The sequence below is a fragment of the Cupressus sempervirens genome, chromosome 7, assembly GCF_028749045.1.
Source record: "Cupressus sempervirens isolate cs-2001-9-10 chromosome 7, ASM2874904v1, whole genome shotgun sequence".
NCBI classification, from domain to species: Eukaryota; Viridiplantae; Streptophyta; class Pinopsida; order Cupressales; family Cupressaceae; genus Cupressus; species Cupressus sempervirens.
Genome location: NC_143124.1, coordinates 921,226,607 through 921,245,320, shown reverse-complemented (window position 1 = coordinate 921,245,320; position 18,714 = coordinate 921,226,607). Strand labels below are relative to the sequence as shown.

General features: G+C 36.2%; 1 protein-coding gene across 1 annotated transcript; it reads right to left on the bottom strand.

Annotated features, from left to right (window-relative positions):
* Positions 1-4,010: 4,010 nt before the first annotated feature.
* LOC149550551 (uncharacterized) lies at positions 4,011-7,514 on the bottom strand. The gene is made up of 4 exons (XM_089794484.1): positions 6,915-7,514; positions 5,891-6,050; positions 5,006-5,191; positions 4,011-4,624 (listed from the first exon to the last, which is right to left on the bottom strand). The coding sequence occupies exons 1-4, from the start codon at positions 7,512-7,514 to the stop codon at positions 4,011-4,013; spliced, it is 1,560 nt and encodes a 519-aa protein (XP_089650610.1).
* Positions 7,515-18,714: the final 11,200 nt, after the last annotated feature.

Sequence of the window (18,714 nt, the reverse complement as noted above, 5' to 3'; positions counted from 1 at the left end):
AGATTTATTGTGGCGATAGATCTTTCAATGTTCCTGGCATCTGATGCAGTGTCACAACTATAATATCCGATGCCGATAGGGAAAGTTATTTCATCTGTCCTCCTGTTCCTGCAAAGTTTGTTGATTTGATTAATTTGCCTGCACATTTCAATTAAGACTAGTTTATCATCAACAAATCTAGGTAACATCAATGGACATCCATCATAGGCAGCTAGCCGGATATAAGTAAACTTTGAAAATTGTATAAAAACACTTCCATATTTTTGCACTTTCATTGCTGCTTCTGGTGAAATCCTGAGCCCAATGTTCCCCTGAATTTCCCTTACAGTTAGCATGGTGAATGCGTCATTCACTCTTCTGAAATGGTGTAGGCTATTATCATACTAAATTTGAGGAAGATAATTATAAATGATGGTTGCGTCATCATAAATGCCCTGCCGGTTAAGTCCTGGCCAACCTTTGGTACTTGCAATGGCATAGAAAAGGTATGAAGTCATATAAAAGTAGTCATTTTCCCGAAGTCCCATGAGCTATCTGTGCAGTGAGTCACTGATAATTTCAGCCCAATCAATGTATTGTTTTCCTTCACAGACAATATTAACGAATAGAAACATCCAACCTTCAAACTCGTGTGAATCTTGAAGACCAATGATCCTTCTCAACAAAGTTACCATGTTCGCCACATCTTCTTTCAGTGATGATCTGTGAATGGATTTGCCTAATTGAGATTTGCCTCTTCTCGGTTGGAAGAACCACGATCTTGCCACAGTATTTAAACATTGAGTTTGATTGGCTGTAAAATATTCCTTGGCAGTTCTTAGATTAATGCTGGCGTATTGCATCCTAGCAGGCAATCGAAAAATGATAGCAATAGAGGCAGGGTCTAGGCAGGCAATTGTTTTATTGTTCGGCGAAACAACTTCTCTAGTGCTAGGATGATAAGCCTTCATGCACTCCAACACTAATTCTGGGCATTGTACGAAAATGGGATGTCTGCCTGCTTGGGCCAAGCCACTTTCCAATATTTTTCCAGCTAATGGAGTCTTTTCTTCATTCGCAAGGGATGACCAGAAGTCTTGAAGACAAACATTTCCCAAAATGGTATCACCAATATCTGGAAGCGTATTTCTTAAAACAGGAGCATAATCTGGCCTCTGATACTTGTACTTCATGGTTTGATTTCCAATCCTTTTCTCAAATATGCCGAATTACAGAGGAAAATAAGAATGCTGATTCGAGCTTGGGTGACTTAATGAGTGGAGGTTCCGAAGTTGCAGGTCAGGAAAGGGTATTTTGTCAAACATTTTGTGTGCTTCCCTAGCACTCTACATGTCATGTTTGTGTCCACCACCCGCCTTTTAATCTTTGGCATTTTGTCAAACAGATCAGGGGCAATCTCAGGAGCTGCTTATATCCCTTTGCAACTTGTTCATGGATCTTTCATCTATAGTGAGGTGGTGTCAACGGAGGGCGCAGACATCTTCCATCTCTCATGTATGGAGATAACAGGAAATCGTTGACAAGGAATGGTCAAATATCATATAATCAAAGGCATTATTTAAAGCCAAAACCTGTGAAAATGAGCAGTCTTCCTCCAATTCGCAATCCAGAATGTAGGAACAAACTTGCGAATTTCAGAATGGGATGTTTGTGGTGACGCCTTTATCAAGTTTGACGGGTAGTATTAAGAGCTCATATCAATGGAGTGAGAAGGAGGAGTGGCTTTGAGGAACCGCTCATTGGTCTGGAACGGCCTTATTTAATGCATACCATCAGTGTAGCTGGCCATAACATTTTAGGGCATCCCTCTATCTAGTTAGCCAGTGCGTCTACCTGTGCCTAGGTCCCTTATAATCGTAAAGGGCCTCTATATCATACAGGGCCGAGCCATTATAAAGTATAGGGAGGGGTCAACATTTTTTGGGAAACTCATTAGGAACAGAACTGGTGGGAAACAAACTCGCTGCCGCTGCCTCATTCTGCTTCCATATTTGCAGAGACATTATGTCAAGTACGTCAAGTGCAATTTCAAGTATTATGGCTCTTGTTTAGTTAACACTCAAAGGAACTTTCATAGGGTAATCTTTACCATTTCTGCATGAATATTTCATGTGATGATTAGAGTTCTCTTCTTTTATGCCACCTTTCTACACATCATAAAATCTTGAGATGGATTGCATTTATCGGGTTCCCCCATATTCCAATCTCTTCATAAACTTGGGCTCTCGTAACTGGCAGTTTTATTCATGTATATTCGCAAGTTTATGCTTCTTTAAAATGTCTTTATCCTACTAATGTTTTTACTTCACATCTTTAGATTTCAATCTTCAAAGTGTTTTCGGGAGCCTCACAAATTGATCAGACTTGCTCCTTGTTCACAATAATGGCCTTTCGCACTACAAAATAGATAATGTGTTGAAGTAAACCTTAGACTCTAAATACGTTCCCAAAAATTATTACATGAGGGACTTTCGAGATGATTATCAACTACAACACGCTTCTTTCCTCTACTCCTCATATTTGCTTGATACACAGTAGCCGAAAATAATGCCATTTGCAAAAGACTTCAGAAGTATAAATGTAATTTTCTTCAAGGTCAAAGGACAAATGCAGCCTTCTCCTGTGAGATTACTGGAGCGGGATAATAAAACAATGGCTCGTAGTGATCGGCCTCGGCACCACACCAACCTCTGCCTTTCAAATTAAACATGGTAACACTGCCATTGTAAAGTACCACGAATAATCATTTCCCATGCAAACATTTGCATGTATTAAACCTTGATTTTTCCAGTTCAATTGTCTCTTCAGTATGAACATCAAGCATTTGTAAGCATTCATTCGTCTGTTTCACAAAATAATCAAGTGGAATTGTTCTGCACTACTTTGAGAATCTTCAATATATCGGGTCACTGGACTGTCACTCTTTGCCGTGAACATCTTCTTCTTTAATTCTTGCACAAACTCATCCTCGACTTCCCATAGAAGAATTTGAAATAGGTTAGAGAAATTTTAAAACAGGTTAGTAACCGTCTCGAAGAGGTTAAGAAATACATATTTTTGGTGGCTATCCTTAACCTCTTGAGAGGTTAAGAAAAACATGTTTTCGGTGGTTAACATTAACCTTTAACGTGGAGGTTAAGAAAAACATGTTTTCAAAGGTTAACATTAACCTCTTAAGAAGTTAAAGGTTAAGAAATACACGTTTTTGAAGGCAATCATTAACCTCTTAAGATCTTGAGGCTCAAAAGCTGGATTTCGATGATCTCAAGTGCTGTGCGGAGCTGAGAACGAGCCGGAGACACGGAGGCTTAAAGACTCACAAACTTCAAAGATAAAATGGCCAATTTGATGTTTTAAAACTAGACAAGTTTTAAAAATTAACAGAGGCTTATAAAATTTAAAGAATTTTATAACCGGTCAACAGCTGGCTCTAACTGGGGACAAGGACTGACAAGGACGAAGCTCGAATCCAGAATAATGAAGTAGTGCCTTATCCATTGGGCTTGTGAAATAGAATCATTCGAGGGGCCAATTTACAAAAGAGGGGACAAATACCAAAAATAGGACAACAGAAAGAAAGGCCAAAACAACACCAACCAACAAGAGCACACCAAAAATGGGACAACCTATATACAAAAGGTGTACGAACACCTTCTACTGATGATAATGTTTCAGGTGTTGCCCATTATAAGGTAAGGGCAACTGGGTACCACTTAGGTATGACAAAATAAAAGAGTTCTTTCCGCATACCTCTTTGATCTAGAAAGGGCCTCTCCATAAGGAGTCAAATTTTCCATGTAATCCTTTTGGCTCTCTGCGCTTATCCCAAAGCAAACAAGATCACCTTCTTGAAACATCCTCTGCTTAGCCTTTCTATCAAATAACCTTTTGACACGGGATTGATGTTCCTGAATCCTATCAACAACCATCTCTCTTTCTTCTTCCAACTTTGTCAAATACAACGTTCGTTTCTCAAGAGCATCTTTGAATTCAAGATTCTCAATGGCACTCTATAATTTCAAGGTGGATAGCTCTAAAGGAAGAGGAAGAGCTGGCTCAGTTCCATACAGGATCTCGAAGGGAGAAAATCTCGTTGCTCTCTTTTTAGTGGTACGATCTGCCCACAGTGCATCGTACAGGTGCTTGTGCCAAGATCTTTGATTAACATCAATCAGTTTTCGCACAATGGTCATAATATTTTTATTGCTTGATTCTGCCTGACCATTTCCTTGCGCAAAATAATCAAAGGAATGAGAGAGAATAATCCCGTATTGATAGAAAAATGATGATATCTCTTGGGAAGAGAAGTTGGTAGCGTTGTCAATAACAATTTTATTCGGCACACCACACCTAACCAGAATGTTTTGTTTGATAAAATTGCACACCACTTCTGAAGTTGTTTGTTTTACTGGAGTCGCTTCCACCCACTTGGTAAAATAGTCAGTTGCCATCAAAATATGAGTGTGTCCAGTAGAGGATGAAGGATGAATAGTACCTATGAAATCCAAACCCCATTGTTGAAAGGGTTCTTCGATCACCACTGGTTTCAAGGGCAGTGCAGCCAATTGAACTTTTCCTTTGAAGTACTGACAAGAATCGCACTTCTTCACCCATTCTTCTGCATCTTTGAATATCCCGAGCCAGTAAAAACAATTTCTCAGAATTTTGTAAGTTGTTACTGATGCAGAGTAATGACCTCCACATGCTTCATTATGAAATAACTGAAGCAACTCCTTTCTTTGTTCAGAATCAACACATCTCAAAAAAGTACCATCTATCCCTTTCTTGTATAAGGTGTCATTCCAAAGAATGTATTTTGTAGATTTCAATTTTAAAGTCCTCTTCTCTTTAAGTGATAAATGAGCAGGACATTCCCCATATGTCAGAAAATAGGCAATATTTGAAAACCAATCATCAACATTACTAATGAATAAAACTAAAGGCATTTCTTCCTTCATCTCTCCTTCACCTTTAGAAGATCCTTCCGCAATTGCCTTACACAAACCTTTTCCCCTGACAAGCTTTGTAGGATTTATATCGAGATCATATTCTTGGACTTTAGCTATCCAGGAGGCCCTTTTGTTCATGCCAATTTCTTGTTGTGTCAGAATAGTCTTCACTGCCGAGTCAGGGACAAACACCTTGGAGTGAGAGTTCAGGATGTAAAACCTGAACTGTTTCACTACTCTAACTAGAGCATAAGCATTTTTCTTGATCAAGGAGTATTTCAATTCATGTTTCTTAAGAGGGATACTCATGAATGCTATTGGGGCCTCGGTATTGTCTTGGTCAGGTTGGGTAAGTATAGCAGATAAGGTTTCTTCAGAGGCATAACAATACAAATGAAAATCCTTGGAAAAATCTGGATAAGAAAGGGTAGGCGCATGAGCAATTTCAGTCTTGATTTGTTCAAAAGAAGCCTTACCTTCTTTTGTCCACTTAAAATTAGTATTCCCTTTCATCATATCCACAATTGACTTTGTTATCTCAGAGAAGTCTGGTATGAACCTCCTTATAAAGTTTATCTGCCCAAAGAAAGATCTGATTCCTAGTTTACTCATGGGAAGTGACAACTGTTGGATAGCTTTCACCCATTCAGGATCTATCCGAATGCCCTCTTTGGAGATGATATGCCCCAGTAGTTTGCCTTCTGTCACCCCAAATATAGACTTCTTAGGATTCAGTGAGATGCCTTGAGCTCGACATCAATGTAATATTGCTTCTAGATGATGCACATGATCTCTTCTCTGTTTTGAAAACACTGTAAGATCATCAAGATACATAACAATGATCTTATTCTTGAAATCCTTGAATGAATGATCCATGGCCCTTTGGAAGGTGGCCCCAGCATTTATCAAACCAAAAGGCATACGATTGTAGGAAAACGTACCCCATGGAGTGGTAAAAGCGGTTTTATGTTGATCTTCAGGTGCAACACTAATCTGGTTATAACCAGAGAAGCCATCTAACATTGACATGAGCTCAGAGCCAGATACCAACTGCAAAATATGATCCATGACAGGGAGTCCATAATTATCCTTGAGTGACACCTGATTCAAATTGCGGAAGTCAACACATATTCTTATCTCACCATTCTTTTTCCTAACAGGAACAATATTAGCTACCCATGTTGAGTGGTGAATGGGATAGATAATCTTTTCTTTAAGCATCTTATCAACCTCATTGAAGATAGCGTCTGCCACCTTGGGATTGAATTGTCTTTGTTTTTGCCGAAAGGGAGTTGAACCAGGTTTCAAAGGAATCTGATGTTTAAATTTCCCATCCATGAATTCCTTTAGATCTTCATAACCCCAAGCAAAAACATCTTGGTAAGCATTCAATAACCTTGTAAACTCTTCTCTCTCTTGAGATGTCAAACCTTTCCCTATTAGAACCATTCTTGGATTTCCCTAAGAACCAATATTTACTTTCTCATAACCTGAACAATCAGAAGGTCTGGTGTCCTCAACTTTCTCTTTCCTTTTGTCTTCTTTATTAAAAAGACTCTCTAGGGTGACTAATCCTCTTGGGATAACATTACCTTCCAATTGAATAACCTCAGGATCTTCTTCTTGTTTTCCATTAAGATTGCGCGATCCTTCAAATTTTAGGTCTAAAAATGGAGGCCTCCCCTCGAGAAATGCAATTATTTTCCCATCATCATCAAAAACTTGCCAGTGTCGATCATTATCAGGCACACTGGGTCTATGAATCATCTCTACTGTATAAACATCTCTATTGAACTCAAGATGAGGGATAAGTAGAGACGCAGAGACTGCAAGACAATCTGCCTTAGAGTTTTGTTCACGAGGAATGGAAAATAAAGAAAAAGCATCGAAATGCTCGATCTCATCCCACACTCTATTCCTATATGCCTTCAATTTCGGATTCTTTGCTTGATATTGCCTACGTACCTGGTTGACAACTAATTCTGCATCTCCTGACACCTTGAGTTGTCTGATCCCTTTTCCTCTTGCATACTCGAGACCAAGTAGGAGAGCTTCATATTCTGCGGTATTATTTGTGGTCTCAAAAACCAACTTGTAAGCTTTGGGAAATTTCTCTCCTTGTGGTGATATCAACACTATCCCAGCACCTGAACCGGAAGAAGAAGAACTTTCGTCAAACTCCATTGACCATAATTCATTGGTTATATTAGGCATGAGAGGTTCAGTTACATCTCCTTCATTGGACGTCATCATGTATGTTCCATGCCCAGTATCAACATATAATATTTCAGCTCTTGGATCATCTGATTTCAACACTGTATATTTAGCTTTGGGTTCAAGATCAAGCTTAACCTTCTTATTTCCAATAGGGATAAGGGCATGAGACATGTCCATTTTGATTTCGCCAACAAGATCTTTGCAAAAACTTCTGCTCAGAAGCATCCCATAATTGGCAGGAATATCAGCAACCAGGATGTTTAGTTTTAACTTCTTCTTAGGATGTGCTGCAAGTGCTACTTGAGCATCTTTCAACTGGCCAAATAGCGGGACTTGTTTTGCCTCCATAGAATACACTTTTCCAGAAGGTTTATTTAGAGAGAGACCTAAGGCATGTGCTACTTTTGAAGGCATGACATTATCAGATGCACCAGAATCAATGATACAATTACTTAACTTGCATCCAGCTATATAAAGAGAAACATAGAAAGGCTCAGGTTTGTCTGACAAAGATTGCCGCAACAAAAGATTCTTTCTCAGTCATGGGCCCTTCCAAATTATCTTCCACTTCTAGAGAAACTCCTGATTCGTGGTTGATAGTGATTTCAGGTGAACGTTTCTCTTTGCCAACACATTGGATCAACCTTTCTAATTGATGAGGGTTGGCTTTTAGGTAATCCAATTGAGAAATTTATACTTTGGTCGTCTTGTAATGATCAATAAAATCAAAAGAGTCTTCCATGATGGGAGGTGTTTTACCCTTATCTGTCTCCTTTGCTTGAGAAGGCTCTTCTGGAGTATGCTTACGAGACAGAATCCTCTTAGCAGTCTCATCAGAGGCTTTTTCTTTCGCTTGTTTACTCCATTTTTCTTCCAATCTCTGTCTCCAACTTGGTGTAGTCGCATTGCAAGAATGATTGTTGATATCTTCAGTTTGGTCATCATCAGATTCATACTCCAGGAAATTTATGGAAGAGGTTTCAACAGCGGGTTCTGTCACATCTTCAGGAGCCACATATTCTTCTATCTTCTCCGCAGTCAAATGCATTTGCATGAATCTAGCCATCTCAGGACAGTTTGTGCCATCATGATCTGTTGTTAGATGGAAATCACACATAGCAACTTGTTTACCAGATGATGAGGGATGTTCGATGGCTAACCTTGGTGTCGATTGGGGTAGCCACTTAGTTGGTCTATTTTGTTGATATGGCAGATAATTCCTCCTTGGAATATCTTGATACAAAGGTGGAGGGTTAGAGGGCAACTACTTTTTGAGCTGTAATAGATCATTAGCCAATTTCTGATATAAAGAATCAGTGGTAGTGACAGGGGCTTGTTGACCTTTCCCCTTTTGTAGATCACGACTCCATTTCCCTGAACTAAGCAGGTCATCTTCCACCTCGATAGCCAAGGTCATATTTATTTAATTTATTAATAATATATTTAAGAGTTTCATTTTTTATAATAAACTCTAAATATTATTATTAGTTAAATTAATAAATATTTTATTAAAGACGTTTGGTAATTTAATAAGAAAGAGAAAAGAATTGATTTAATAAAGTTATTTTAATTAAATTGTAAAAAGGTTGCACATGAAAATTAAAATATAAAAAATTAATTAAGAAAAAGGTTTTGCGTGATTGCAAAATTGAAGCCCTAATTGGAGAAAGCTCTTTATTAAGGAATTGGAGCTTACTTCTCCACAAAGAGATTTGGAGGAGCCAATTTATGAGAAGAGGGTTTTTGAAAGAAAGGGAATTTTCTTGCAAGCTCTGTGTATCTATTATTTAGCATCAGATCCAGGTAGGATCTTGTGAGTTTTGCACAGTAGTTCTTTCATTGAAAATTTATGTCTTCTTTGTGTTTGAATGAAATGGTTTTCAGAATTTAATTGGGTCGAAACCCTTGTTTATGAATTTAATTGTTCTTTGTTTGAAAACCTTTGTAAATGAATTGACAATTTGAAACCCTTGTTTTGTAAGTTTAGATATTTGTAATTTGATAAATTACAATATGAGTAGGGTTTGGAAAAGAAATCAAAATTTGACATGAAAAATTAGATTGGTTGTTCGTATTTTCCCTATCAAATCTAATTCATAATTTTATTTTTTCTAAATATGTTAATAAAAATTACCACAGTAAATAATTTTTACTGTGATAGTTTTTATGACATAATATAAACTGGAATCATGAAATTTCATTTTTTTAAATGGGGGTGTTTGTCCTTATGTTTTTACAAAACATATTTTATAAAAACAAATATAATAATTGGAAGTGGAGATTGGGATCGTGACCTCCCCATCTCCCCTCCCCACACTACCATGGTCAGCGGTTGCGAAGGCAGTCAAGGTTGTTGGCAACAGTCGTAGCTATTGTGATAGCCAACACTGCTCAAAGGTAGTAAGGTTGACGGGCCTAAAACAGCATATGAACTTCTTGTTTTTTTTATTAATAAATTTATTAATTAAGTTTTACAATATATTTAATATAAGATCATTATTAGTAAGTTTAATATTAAATATTTATTACTATTTTCAATATTAAATATTTATTAATATGTTTAATATTAGATACTAGTATTAAATAATAATAACTTGTATTACATGGTCTAATATATTATAATATTAATCTGAGTAGTTATTTAATTAAAAAAAAATTATTTAATGAATTGTGAGTTTTGGAAAATGGTGTTTTTTAAGTGTTAAATCTATTGGAATTCTTTAGAATAACTAAGAAGGGGGGTGAATTAGTTATCCAAGGTCCAGATGTATAAATAAAACTTTTCACACCTTAGTGAACCCATAAAACATTTATCATCATGATGCATACATCCACAAGATTATGCAATCACTTAAAACTTATAAGTTACTATCAAAACAATTTGCAGAAATGTAAACATGAAACATAAAAGATTCAACAACACACTTGACACAATGATTTTGTGGAAACCCAATTTGAGAAAAACCACTAGTAACATGCTACTCTTTTTCACTCTTCTGAAGTGATGCCCTATGAAAGGCCAGCCCTGTTAAAGGTTACAATACAGATTGTTAAATGTGACCCTATTAAAGGATTTCAATCACCCTGTTAGGAGTGAGCCTTGTTAGAGGACTTTAGACCATTCACTTGGAATGTCACCCAGTTAAAGCATTTACAAATGACTATTAGGTCAACCTTAATCCAAAGGATTTACCCTAGACTGATACAATTGTTAGAGATTAATAGTAAGGTTTGATCTGATAACAACTTACAACTCCATTTGCAGATTATAGATCTCTATTTTAGTCCTTCATTCTGATTGGCTTTCACACATTGCAGCTCTGATAGCTTGTTCACCCTTCAAGCATTCATCCCTTAAGCCTTCTTACTTAACATGGCCAATGTAGACTTCTTTGCTTAGTTCACTTGATGAAGCAATACCCTTGACTTCTTGTCTTCCTTAAGTTCTCGCACATGACATCCTTTGCTTCTGACCACCCATCCCTATAAATAGAGAATTAAGATTTCTATTGTTCATTCTCCATCATCCAATTTAGGGTTAGGACAGATTAGGTAGGATACAATGAATCTACCCCTCATTCATTATCACTTCTAGAAACTTCTCCTTCAATCTTCTTTGACTTCACCTCAAAATGGTTGACCATGAATTTTGTGCCACCAGCTCATCAATCTTATCTTCTAGTTGGTTCACACAATCCAAGAAAATAGACTTGTCAGCTCAAATCCATAAAATTCATGATCTTTCTAATAATGCTAACACTCAACATTAACTTGCTTCTAATGCTCAACACATACTGTGTTGCTCGGTATCCTCTGTAAAATCACTAGACATGAACTAAAGTTTACTTGTGCTTGGCATCAACTAAACTTTACTTGGCATTTTTGTTTTGCTTGGCATACACTAGAATAGACTTTTACTCAGCTCCAACTAATTTTTTGCTTGGCTTGTATTGACTTTTCTCAGCACCTACTATCTACTCAGTCAGGCTTTGCAAAAAAACTTTGTTTAACTTGTTCTTCTGAACTTTCTTAGTGTAACAAACCTTAAGTAGATTATCAATACACCATGTTATCATTATCTTAGCTGATTCTTGTACTCCTTTACATAACATAACTCAACCTTTCCTCTAGGTGCTATTGTTACATCTTTTGATCAAATCCTCTTCATCAATCAAATAAGTGATAGTACTTAAATTATATTAGTAGTTGTCCTACCAACAAATAGCAGGTTTGACATCAGTAACAAAACAATGATTGAAACATATTGATCATACTTGTATCAATCTATTCTCAACAATTTCCTTCTTCAACATAAATCAACTGGGTATAATTGAACTATTTATTTTAAATCTAATGTTGATTTATTTAAATGATCATTATGAACTTCTAGGGATACATTTTAAATGGAGTACAAAACTTGAACCTTGTTGTTTAATCAAAATCATTTTTTTTCAATACCAAACAAAATCAATGAAACTACATTGCTATGTTGTATGTTTTCTTTTGTGTTGGGTTTTGGGTTTGACTTAGTACATTGACCAATCAAGATGTCTACCAGAGGCTTGGGGTTTTTTGTTCTATTATGATGTTATGTATATGATCTTTTATACCTGACCATGGTGATGTGTCACATGTTTTCTATGATGAAATTTGATCAGTGTTGGTTAGTGCTTTCTAGTTGCTTGTATAGAACTGAGGTGATTATTGTGACTTTCTTGTTGTAACCTTTGAGTTTTTGATCGGTTATCTTTTGGTGATTTCCAGTTGCTTGCATAGGACTGAGGTGATGATTGTGATTTATCTTTAGGTGTTTTCCAGTTGCCTTTAAAGGATTGAGGAGATTACTATGTTTTATCTTTAGGTGCTTCCCAGTTGCTTGTAAAGGACTGAGGTGAAAAATGTGATTTTATGATTGGTACTTTTAATGAGCCTAGGGTAGGTAATCTATTTGTACATTGGAAAGTGACTTGAAATGGAGGCTAGAGCCCTAAGTGGTTGTCTGGGTAACTGATTGTAGGTTGTTTTAATAAGTGATAATATTTCATTAAATGGGAATTAAATGAATTAATAAGAGTCAATTTTTTTCCTCGCCCATGCCTCGAGTGCTAGTACAAGCTAGGATGGGAGTAGAGAGGATGCTTGGTTGTGACCTTTCTTTGTTAGTATGCCTTGTATGTATGAAAGGATACTGGTGTTGCATAGAGATACTAGGGGGTCAAAGTCCAGAGAGGCTACCAGGGTAACCTTAGATTTTGCTCATGCGATGACACTTACCCACTTACATAGTATATCTCCTACGTCTCTTTGTTGCCTCTAGGATTAGATGATACTTGTGTCTTGGTACCTTTGAGATGGATTGCTATCAAGATTTACTTGACCTAGATGTCAGTTATGACTTGTGGATTGATATCCTATATGGGACTTAAGATTATCTCCTCAGCATGGTGGGAGTGAGCCATTTAGGTTCTATGAGGTTGGTGGTAGTGCATTTTATGTATACCATTGAGATCTGATAGTTGGATTTCATTGTTGGATGTACCTATGCAGTTATTCCTTTCTTTCTGATCTTGTATTTCAAATAGATGGTTATATCCTATTATATTGTATTTGATTATTAGAGATCTTATGAGGTGGTGTATTTTATTGATGATGTATATTCTTTGAGCTTTTCATGCTCTATGAATTGTACAATGGATGATTATGTATTTTGGTTATGCCAAGTGGCATCCTTTGTAATTGTATATTATTTAATTGAATATGCACTTGTACTTATTCCATGATGTAGATTTTGGTTATGTGTTAGATTTAATATTAATAAAACTTTTACATGTGATTCAACATCATGGAATGCTTAAGACATGTAATATGTTTATGATGGTTGTATGTATGTGAGTTATTGCTTTTTCTATGTTATCTCTTGTTGTTTATTATCTTTCAAAAAAAATTATTTGGCAAACTTAGTGAAAGTTTAGGCTAATTTCTTTTGGGTACCCTAGCAGGGCATTACATTCATCGTGCATGGCTTGCCTATAAAATTTCCAAGGCCTTCCCAATAGGAGATGGAATGAATCCATTGGTAAGACATCACATAATACTTTATCCTTATACCTCCCAATGGTGAAGTCTACCCATGCTTTTTCATTAACTAGGACATGTTGTCCTTTGTTCAACCAAGTGACTCTATATAGATTGTTATGAGGAATCTTTTTCATTTTGAGTTTATTCATTGTCTCCTCTAACATAATATTGTTAGTTGACCCTGACTCTATGATGACTTTGTAAACTTTTCCCAAGATTTTCACTTCACTCTAAACAAAGCCCTTCTCTAGTTGGGCTCTTCTTTGATAGGTTCCTTAATGAGTGTCCTTCTTATCATTAGGTTCTCTCCTTCTTCTGACCCCAAAGGTACCTCTACACATTTATTCCTACTTCTCTCTTCTTGAACATGACTCACCCTTCTTTCCCTTCCTTGGGATGTAGACCCCTTCTTTGGACACCTATAAGCTAGACGTCCTAACTAGTTATAATGGCAGCACTTTGTTAGTGAACAAATTTTCCTTTGAAGAAATAAATACAAATTAACCCCAAAGTCCAAGTAGGAAGATTGAATATACACTAACAGTTGGGTCACTTCACTATTGAAAAGTGTAAGCACCTCTGAATTTATCCAAGTAAAGCTCCCCATGTATGATTTATAATGAACTCACATAAATACAAATATGGATGCTTTTAACCATAAAGCACAAAAGGTTTACAAACATCTATCTATAAACATGAAATAGATGTTGAAAAACTAATCTGATTGGAAAGAAATAAATAGTAAATGACACATAGTTCATCTTCCTAAACATTGCATCACAAAGAACAAAAACAAGGAATAAATATTCCATCCTCTTGAGAAAGTGGAGAATCAGAGCTTCAAAGACATCTTGAAATCATAAAGTAATCAGAGAATAGTAACATTGAAATGCATTTAGAGAAAACTAAAAGCTATACAAAGATCACGATTAGTGAAAAGAAAACTGCCCAAACTCAAAATTTTGATGTGCAACTATCTTCCATGTCTCCCTTCTCTAACATGTAAAAGATTACACAAAAATGTTTGCATCAAAATCACTACCTAGAAAAAAATAGAAATTTCTCCCCTTTATATTACATTTAAAGAAAACAAAATTTCCCCCTTTTCCTAACACCAAGTCTAGAAGAAGAATAATAGCTCTATTCTTTCACAACCCACAGTCTACTCTCTTTCCCCTAGAAGAAACTAGAAAATTTTGGAACCTTCTCTATGTCTCTATAGCTATAATAAATAATCACAAAACCAAGGCCATTTAGTTTTTTAACTGAATCTTGAAAATAGTTTCTCCTCACTCCCTTTTTTGTCATGAAGGATTATTCCATCTCTATTATTGTGAGTTGAAATTTGACTCTTGTTCCTTCATCCCCTACCAAGCTCGAGTACGATTGGATTTCCTTTGGTCTAACCCATGCCAAATTTATTAGATGGCATTTGGTCTAACCCATGCCTTTAAAGAAATCTAGCACCATGACTTTGTTGTCAATTTTCCCTATCTCCTTTTCAAGCCAACATTCCTTTATTGACTCCTATCAAAACTCATCAGCTAATCCATGTTCTACACACATGGAGGCATCCGTGAGCACCTAGTGATGGAGATTATGCAAAAAAAATCTACTCTGCAGGGGGCTCGACTCAAACTTCAAAGTTATAATTCTTCTTCTTCAATGTGTCTCATACCATACACCATTCCTTCATTAGAAAGTTTGAAGGTCACTCGCCAAGGAGTTTCAATTATCTTTCAATCATGATTGCCACAAGTTTATCTTTAAGAGGTCCTAGTTGTTGTTTGGATATTGTTGTGGAGAAATCAAACACCATCAACATGACACGACTCCATTTGCAAAAATGATGATAATCAGCATGATTGATGCAACTCAAACTTTAATCTTGAGCTTTACATCATTTAGACATAGTGGCACCCAAGATTCTTCTCTAAATTCAGTAGATCTCCTCTCGCTAATCATTAGCGAATGTCTTTATTCGATCTCACTTCTTTTTAACCTAATGTTGATCATGCCATATTTGTATCGAGGAAAATAGAGGGAGTCAGAGTTTTGATCATTTTTTCCCATGATAATCTTCAAAAATCACTATATATTTTTATTATTTGAAGGTGTCAAGAGGTGTCTCAGGCTTGGTCCTCTGTGTTTATCTTCACATTCCCATTTCAAAGCATTTGTCTAGCAATCATGAGAATCATAGACATCCACAACTTACCCACATCATAGACACATGTATCCATAGCCACCAATGAAGAGTAAGATTTCAATGGTGACATGAGCATATTGTCAAATAAGTCACAGCCAAATTCTTTTTGGGTGAGCCATAGTCAATTCCTTATGATATTTTGACCCACAATCATGACACATATCCCCTTTATTTGTGACACAATCTCTTATTAGTAATAAAGCTCACCATTTGTCTCCATTGAGAATCACATAACACATATTTGATTAGTTGTGCAGCTCCATGACCAACACCAGTGTTAATCAAGTTTCTTTCTCCATATTAATATGCATTCATTGGGTCTCACCCTCTATAATTCCTTAATGGTTATTGGAGAAGATTCTAGGGCACGGTTTAGGATTGGTGATGGTGGAATCATTACTTATTGAGTTAAATGGTGTCTTGGTTGTCATTGGTCCCTTGTCTTTTATTTTTTCTTATATCTTGGATTCAGGCTACTTGTAATACATATTTCATGCCTCCATTTATCAGGCCCTTTGAAGAATTGATCCTCTTGCTTCTCCAGTATGTTGTTTCTTTACTTTTTACAACAAAGTAACACCACTTGGCATCTTTATTGAAGACTTTGGCTTATGATCAAGTTTTGGTAGCTATAGGTGCTTTCATCATGAATCATTAGTGTTATGGAATTACATCCTTTATTCAAGATTGTAGACATAGGGTATAAATTAGCTTTGAGTAAACTGTCAAACACTTGATGCACTTTCTTCATGTCAACTTTATCATGAATTCTGATATGAGTTGACACCATCAGGTCATATACCATGACATCAATTTATTTTCACATATGTAGTTGATAATCTATGCCTCACATCATGCACATTTAACATGTGTCTAAAACAATTCACATGATCTTCCTTAGAATCCATATTGAGAGTTCTACTTCATTTGATGCAATCTAAAACAAGACTCAAACCTGTAGGGTGACTTGCCTTGAACCATTTGAACCAAAAATGAATTAGAATGAGCCATTGAACCTACATGAGAAAATTTGAACCAATTCAAACCGCTTTGAACTGCTTTGAACTTTAGTTCGAAGTAGTATAGGACTCCATAATAAAAGTTTAAATATTGGGTCCATATGGGTACCAACACACTTCATGGTGGAAAAATATGATCATTTCTCTTGTCCATTGTTTTTTCCTCTACAATTTTTATTTGAGCCTCTACCTCTACTAGAACCTGCTATGTTTGAGCTACTATCATATTACTCTATCAACTCAATCTTACCTTGTGTCTTTAGTTCTATATTCCTAGAACTAAAACCTCCTTTATGGCCTCTACCACCTTTTCCTCTTCCTTTTCCTCTATTATTGCATGATTCTTTCTTATTCCTTAATTTATCTTCCCCCTTAATAGCTAGTTGATGACATCTCTATATTGAGGTAAGGGTTAATAGACTAAGCTCATCTTGAATATTCCACCTTAAATCATTCATATATCTAGCTACTTTCACACTTTCATCTTTTGTCACTCTAAACCTTATGCACAATCTATGAAACTCCTTTGTATAAGAGTTGACATCTAACTCTTTTTCCTAAGACTATATCTTCTTTTTTGTAATTGGACTTCATGGTCCACATGATTGTATGCTTCTCTAATCTTTTCCACCATGGCCTTCCATGTGGCTATGGGATGCTTGCCTTCTTTTCCCCTCTCATCTTAAATGAACTTCCACCAAGTGAGAGTAGATCCCCTAAGTCTTGATTTTTCCACCTTCACCTTTTGGGCTTCAGTTATTCCATCACACTCAAAGTCATTCTCAAGCCCCTCAATCTAATCCATCACTATTTCTAGTTCCATTTTCCTATTGAAGATAGGGACACCCTCTAGTTCCTTCCTACTTAGGTATTTCAATGCTTTCAAGAAAGGTTCTTTAGCAAGGACCAGATCTAGTTTAGGGACCTCATCCTCTAGTGCTACTTCCTTATGCTTTCTTTCTAATTTATCCTTGACTACTTCAGTCTTTTCCTCTATGTGGTCTAATTTTTGCTCCAATTGAGCTAGCTTTTCTCTGAGCATTTTATTTTCCACTTCTTACTCATCCATCTTCTTGCTATATTTTCATGAGTCACCATTTTTTATTCTCCAACCAACTCTTTTGGTTGCCACATCCACACACAAGTCTAATTAACCTTGCTCTAATACCAATCAGATAGAGACTCACTAGCTTGCTTGCACTTGCTTAGTTAGGATTTCCTAAATTTCTAACTCTCACTAAATTCTAATACTTGTTTCTAGGATTTCCCAAGACTTCCTAAACTAAGTTCAATAATTCTTCAATGTCCCCTCTCAGGGTGACCACCTTTAGTGCTTTACTAGGGTATCTACCTTAGTCTAAGCGTTCAACTTCTAAGGCCTCTTGTATTCTATTCAATAGCTCTTCCTTGCCAACATGTTTAACTTCAATTTTTGCAAGGGTTTGAGTGCCTCCCTTCAATATTTCTAACTCCATCTTGATCCATTTTGGTAGGGGAGTCAAGATCTTGATTACCGATTTCAAGTTTTCAGTTCATCTGGCCTATTAGGTGCTTTTTGGTCTTTCTTGGAAGATTTATTCAAAAAAAACCTACAACTAATGTGGGATGTTGATACCATTTTTTGATCCCTTCAATATTTTCTAGGTCTCCCTCCTTTAACTTGTTTGTATAGGTGATTTCCCATTACCCTAGGTTTTCTAGGTTAAATTTAACTCCATGAACCAGTCTAGCTTCTCAAGCTTCAAAAGAGCATCAAATGGATTGGTCAGGTTCCTATCTTCCTTGAGAGTCTCTGCATAACTTCCAAGACTACTTCCAACCTCCTAGATTCATCACAACACTTGAACTCATTCAATCAAACACATATCTTCAACTACAAACTCCTAGTCGGGTTATACTAGACTTGCCTAGGGCTTGCTAGTAAAAATAGTAATGCACATTTTCAAAAATCCACCTTGATAATATACACTATAAAGAGGTTCCCATAATATTTCCCAAATCCCCATGATTATTCCATAGGTTGGTTTCATAAGGGATCCATTTCTTCACACCTCAGTCTTGTATAGGCCAGTGACTGGTTGTTTCACAAAACAATTTACAAAACCAACTAGACTATTTACGAGAACCTTAAAATTTATAAACAATGAAATAAAAATAACTATATTTCAATAAAAAAAAAACACCAAATCACTGATTTTTATCCATTCAAATTAATCTTTAATGCAAAAACCTTCAATTGTTC